Consider the following 6000-nt stretch of genomic DNA (forward strand, 5'->3'; position numbering starts at 1 on the left):
TTCTAATATCTCCTTCCATTTCATCCCCACCAAGAAAATCAGGTGCTCTTTGTTTTGCGTTATAGTTTTCTATATATTGTGGAAAGCAAATTTTTGCCTTATAAACCGCTATTCGTGTGAAACATATAAAATATCCAATTAAGAATCACTTGGTTCTGTAAGGCAGGCATGTAAGTAAAACATGAAAGTGCTAGGTCTGACTTATATTTTCTAAGTTTCTGGTCATTTTAAAAATGAGAACGTGCCAGCATTAAAATTATACCCAAGAGAAATTGTTTGAGAATTGCTCAACAGCACAAAATACAATCAGGATCCATTTTCAGTTAATAAGTTCATCCACTGGAGCTCCAGTCTGGCTTCTACAAATAACTGGACTGCATCAGGCAGAGAAGCCAATATTTAGAGCCAATAGCTGTGTGCACATAGTTCTGGACAATTTATTATTCTGTACTGTAAATGGCTGGCCCATAATTCACAAGCTGAAAGTTAATGAGAATATCTGTCCCTAATACCCATAAGAAAGATAAGGACTGGTATAATGTGGTTAATCCAGGACTTCTGAGCCTTTCAAGGGCAGAAGTGAAAGCCTCTGACAGCAAAACGCAACGAGAAATATTGCACTGACCTACAGACTTCCTGTTCTCCCATCAAACCAACCCATGTGTACAGACATTAAGGAACAATTCATTCTGAATAACTGTTCCCAAAGAACTAGATCCTTTTTAATTGCTGGCATAATTAACTTAATGATATGATTATTAGCTCCAAGTAAGAAAGGGGTAGAGTAGCAATAGTAATTTATTTTTTTCTCATAACTTAGCTAGCAAAACTAGAATATATACATATAATTACAACATTTATAATATGCAAAACTACATATAAAATACATTTTCTCTATACATTCCATTCTAATATACATACTCTATTCAAAACTATATATGTGTATGTATGTGTATATATATAGATATATACATACAGAGTGGGGTGGATTGGAGTGAGAAACAAATTAAACAGGGGAAAGTCTCCCAAATGACTAATTGTTTATAAGTTTATCTGCTTTTATTACTAACCTTTAGAAAGTAAATATATGCTGGGGGTTTCATCAGAGTAGTAATAAACATTAATAATTACCAATTGACTAGAGGTTTTAAATGGTCCTTTTAAAGCAATGTGTCAGCAATACTGTGTTCCTAGCAAGCACAGAATGGATGTCTGCATTAACGGCTTCTCCTCTGTTTGGGGTTTTAAAGTCAGGGATGTTCTCAACGGTCTATCCTAATGGCCCTCTAACTCTCTTTGCTATTTCCTTGAAGGCAGTTGAAATGTCTTATAAAGAAGATGTGTTACCACTCTGTGCTGAAATGAACCTACCAAATCCCCCACCTTGAATAAAAGCAGATTGTGTGTGTGTGTGTGTGTGTGTGTGTGTGTGTGTGTGTGTGTATTGTTTTAGGTACCTGATAGCAAGGGGTTCTCCATGTGGGCCCCTCAGCCAGGAGCAGTTCTCCTCCAAGTGGTTCACGGAGGAGCAGCGTAAGTATCACCTCAGAGTTCATTAGAGCTGAAAATTCTCAGGTCCTTCCCATTGCCAATCTACTAAATTTCTGGAGTGGAGCCCAGGAATCTGTGTTTACAAGCTCTGTAGGTGATGTGTTTGCTCTCTAAAGTTTCTGAAGTATCAGTCTAGAGTTTTTCTTGACTCGATTTTGTGCTGTGAATAAAGTGGGTATAAGCAAGCAGACGGCAGAGACAAAATAACATGATTGCTGGCATTTTAGATTTTATATAAATGGCTCATAGGGTCAATGGCATTGCTTGTACACTAACCGAAGAGTCTGATATTGTTTTTTATGAAGGGCAAACTCAAGGGGTCCGAAAAAGTGGTATTAAGAGTCTTTTTTTCCCTTCCTGCATTGTGGCTTACGTGGCAGGAAAGAATTCATTTTATTCCAAGTTTAATCACACTTCAGTCAGACTACAAGAAATGGAGTTTGAGTATTCACGGTAAAATTCTGTATCCTTGAACAACTGTGTCTGAGGAGAAAAGAAGAAAAAGCTAGATAAGAATACAAAAGTGACATAGTTGGAGTTTGTGATCATTTGCTAAGAAAGGCTTATGTACGTGCTTAAATGCACCGCCTGCAAAAGGCAGGCCCCAAATCACTGTTGGTAATTACTTTTCTCCACGGTCAACTAGCTGAGGGAGTGACGCTAAGCATCCTCCCTTTTCCATAGACAGCGTTCATTCCCCTTTCGCTTAATCCGTTGCCTCCAAGGCAGTTAAGAGCAGTGTCTGCATGCTGATCAAGCGTGACCTACCTACCAAGCACCAGCAAGGTAAACAAAGAGAAGAAGTTGGAGCTAGGGATTGGAAAAGCAATGAAAGCATCTTCTCTCCACGTCCTTGGAAGAGTGTGAGTCTCTAAGACTGTTCTGTGACTGATTCGGTACATGTGTGTGGTGATGGGTTGTAATTAGTATTTTGGTGGTGAACATGATGTAATCTATGCAGAAATAGAAGTACAATGGTGTACACCTGAAATTTTTACAATGTTATAAACCAATGTTACTGCAATAAACAAAAAATTTATTAAAAAAAAAAAAAAAAAAAAAAAAGAGAGACAGGAAGCAAGGTACGGTGTGACCTCAGGGGTGTGTTCCCGTCCAGGTCCCAGCCTCATTCTTCTCAGCTAAAACGGGAGAGCAAAAATATTATGGTTTCCAAAGGCAGCAGCAGAACAAAGAAGTTACCTGATTTTAACATTAGCGCCTTCCAAGGATTCAAGGCATTCCTGATTCTAAAGCAGGCGTGGGTGATAAAGTTGTGTTGATGCTTTTCTTTTTTCACTCTTAGCTCAGAGTATGTACAGTAATTCATTTCTGGGCTGATTGAGATTTTGGCAATACATAAACCTGGCTGGCTTCATGCCACAGCCTGCATTCTGCAGTTCCCAGTCTGATTTCTTCATCCTGATCCACTCCACATGGCTTCAGGCACCATTTATCACCAAACACCACCCAGATCTCCAATGGCAGAAATTTTGTCAAAATCCATATTTGCCACAACATGCACATGCCCAGCTGTATGTCAGGGCTGCAGTTCAAGAGTTGATCAGCCCAACCTGGAAGCAGCGTACAAGATGTGTAACAGGTTACAAATGGGAGAAATTTCCTATGTTTTTGCAATTCCCACCCCCACCCCCCAAGAAAGCCACAGTTTCATAACTGCTCAATGTCACACATTTTTCCAAGCCAGTGGTAATGAGACCAAGGCAGGCAGAGTTTCTGTCAAATAGACTGAGACATAGATGATCTTCATTTTCTTAAACCTTAAGGGTGGGATGCATATGTGTATCTGTGTGTGTATGCACACATACACATGTGTGTGTACATGCGTGTTAGTCACAGTACGTCACATATAGAAGGTATTTGGTAAATGTTTGTTGAATGAATTATTGAAAATATTTGTTGAATACTTGCTATGTAACTAGCATTGTCCTGTAGTAGATGTGAAATGAGAAGACCATAGGTAGGATTTTGACGTGGGGCTCAGGATTCCAGGCATGATGGCATCACTGTAGTCGCACAGCTAATGGTTATTGATTAACTATAACTTAGTAAAGGAGCTCAAAGCATTTGATGAATAGATGCCGAAAAAATATAAGGAAATAATTATACTGTGCATAAAAATACACTAAAGTTACAAATAGCTTGAGGTGCTTCACATGTACATTAGCTCAATTCAAAAGCAAGAGATTTGCTGTACAACATGGTGCCTATAATTAGCAATATTGTATTGTGTACTTAAAAATTTAAGAGAGTAGAGCTCGTGTTAAGTGTTCTTACAATAACGGATAAAAATAAACAAATAAATGTATGTTATTCGTAGCAATTAAAAAAAAAAAGCAAGCTATTCCTGGAGTGAGTTACACCTATTTGTTAAACATATTAATTCTTTCAGATCAGTAGGGTTCTAACGGGACAAAGTTAGTGTATCATTTCTAGCAGGCAACTGGAAGAGGTCTCAAAAAATCTTGTTGAAGGGCAAATATCCTAGCTGGGAATGGCCTCATAGCTGTAAATTGTATTTTGGTGACAAAGGGGGGATTATTTTCATCAGAAAATAAAAAGGCTGAAGCTGGTTCAAGGTTACCTCAGAAATATTTGTGGTTTCTCCTCTGTGACACCCCAAAGGAAGCTTATCCTTAGGGAAAGCTGCAATTCTTTTGATGGATTACAAGTGAAAGGATTCCCCTTAAAGATGTTAGAGACTTTCCAAGTCCCACAAACAATTAGCTGCAATCATGTAATCAGTCATCTCCAAATGTTATCCCACCTACGCTCATAAAACTTCTACTTAACGATTTTGTCAGGCAACTCCCCCCAAGGGAATTTCTGCCTGAAGAAAGTAGGGGGGAAATAGACATATGCTACGAATCTTCCTAGTTAAGGGATTGAAATAACAAGCAAAAGACAATTAGCACATATAATCAGCACTTTGGAAATTTGCTGCCTTCCAGGTTTTAAAATTCTCCCTTTTAAGATGATTAACACCATACTGTCGCAATTACTTTTCAAGTGGATATAAACAGAAATTTAGCATTATATGATTTTTTCATCATTTGTTTTAGTTTGTAAACTGAGGTCCATAAATGTTTCTCACTGGATTATTAATTGTTGCCCTTTTATGTAAGTGGTAGGAAAAGAAAGGAAAATTCTAGTCTCTACGATTTTAACCTCTATTTTTGTTACTCTTTTTTCTTACAATCTCAGGGCTACAAAAAAGAATGAAGCAGAGACCAACTTGTAGTTCTGATTGATTAACAATAGGTTCTACTGCCAGTTTATGCTCAGAATGTGTACATGGAAATTTGGAAGAATTTGCCTCATATAATCAAATAAATATCAGCTTGTACCCTGATTTCATTAACTGTAACAGCATTTATTACAGTGTCATTTCTACATCTCAGATGAAGCTTTTATCTCAAAATAGAATATGTCGAGGGGCGGAGTCAAGATGGCGGCGTAGGCAGACTCTGAACTCACCTCCTCCCGTGGACACAGCCAATTTACAACTACTCGTGGAAAAATTACCCCTGAGACAGAACTGAAAACTGGATAAGAGGAACTCCTGCAACAACGGACAATCCTAACTGGGGTAGAAGAGGCAGAGACTCCCTTCTGGAGAGGAAAAACGCCGCCTTCACAAGCCGCCAGCGTCACGGCCGCCGGGAGCAGCGCACAGGTACCCAGCCTCCCTGGAGGCGCGGGGCCCTGAGCCGGGGAGCGCCCCCGCTGTGGGCATTTTGTGGACCCAGCACAATTGAGACCAGCAGCATAATATCTGACTTTGCCTGCTACTAAAGCATTGGGGAGTACCCCCAGAAAACCCGGTTCACAAAGAAACTAAAACTGGCTCTTAAAGGGCCCGCACACAAACTCACCCGTTCCAGAAAGCATCCTAAAATCACCAGAAAGAAAGGTGCACAGTGCTTCGGTGACAAGAGACTCACCTAATAGGCCCTGAGTGCATCTCGGTGAGGGGTGAGACCTCTCCAGGGACTGGGACATTGGCGGCGGCCATTGTTGTGGCCTGGTGTGAGCGTGCTGACACAGACGCCATTGGAGTTCTCCCTGAGACCTGCTAGCCCAGGGTCTGCTCCACCCGCTAGAGCACCGATTTAATCCAGCTCAGCCAGGGCAGGCAGCCCACCCTAGAGACTAGCCCCACCCAACAACAAGCCCTCAGGCAACGTGTGGGCCTGCATAGATTGGTGACTGGATTCTCTGCAGCCTGGCAACTGAGCTGACTTGAGCGGGACAGGGTGTGCACAAGGAGCGGGTGGAGAGTGTGGGGCGGTGGCAGAGTGTGTGGGGCTCCCGCCGTGGAGAGACTGGGTCCACTTGGGGAGGTCAGGGCACTCACACGGGGCAGGACTGTGTTGACTGTGTGTGTGGACCTGGGGGCGGCAGGGCTTCTCAGCCACAGAAGACTTGTAC

The 6000-nt window shown here is 41.2% G+C and overlaps 1 protein-coding gene across 1 annotated transcript in view; it reads right to left on the reverse strand.

The window, feature by feature from the left end:
- The window catches only part of HS6ST3 (heparan sulfate 6-O-sulfotransferase 3), a 69377-nt gene extending 63737 nt beyond the window's left edge, over positions 1-5640 (reverse strand). The window contains exon 1 of the mRNA XM_087435912.1: positions 5514-5640. Within this exon, the coding sequence (XP_087292038.1) occupies positions 5514-5623 (110 nt within the window). The 5' untranslated portion in view covers positions 5624-5640. The remainder of the gene's footprint in view (positions 1-5513) is intronic.
- Between the last annotated feature and the right edge of the window lie 360 nt (positions 5641-6000).

The sequence above is a fragment of the Ceratotherium simum genome, chromosome 10 (genome assembly GCF_057802395.1).
Source record: "Ceratotherium simum simum isolate JZ-2026a chromosome 10, ASM5780239v1, whole genome shotgun sequence".
Classification (NCBI taxonomy): domain Eukaryota; kingdom Metazoa; phylum Chordata; class Mammalia; order Perissodactyla; family Rhinocerotidae; genus Ceratotherium; species Ceratotherium simum.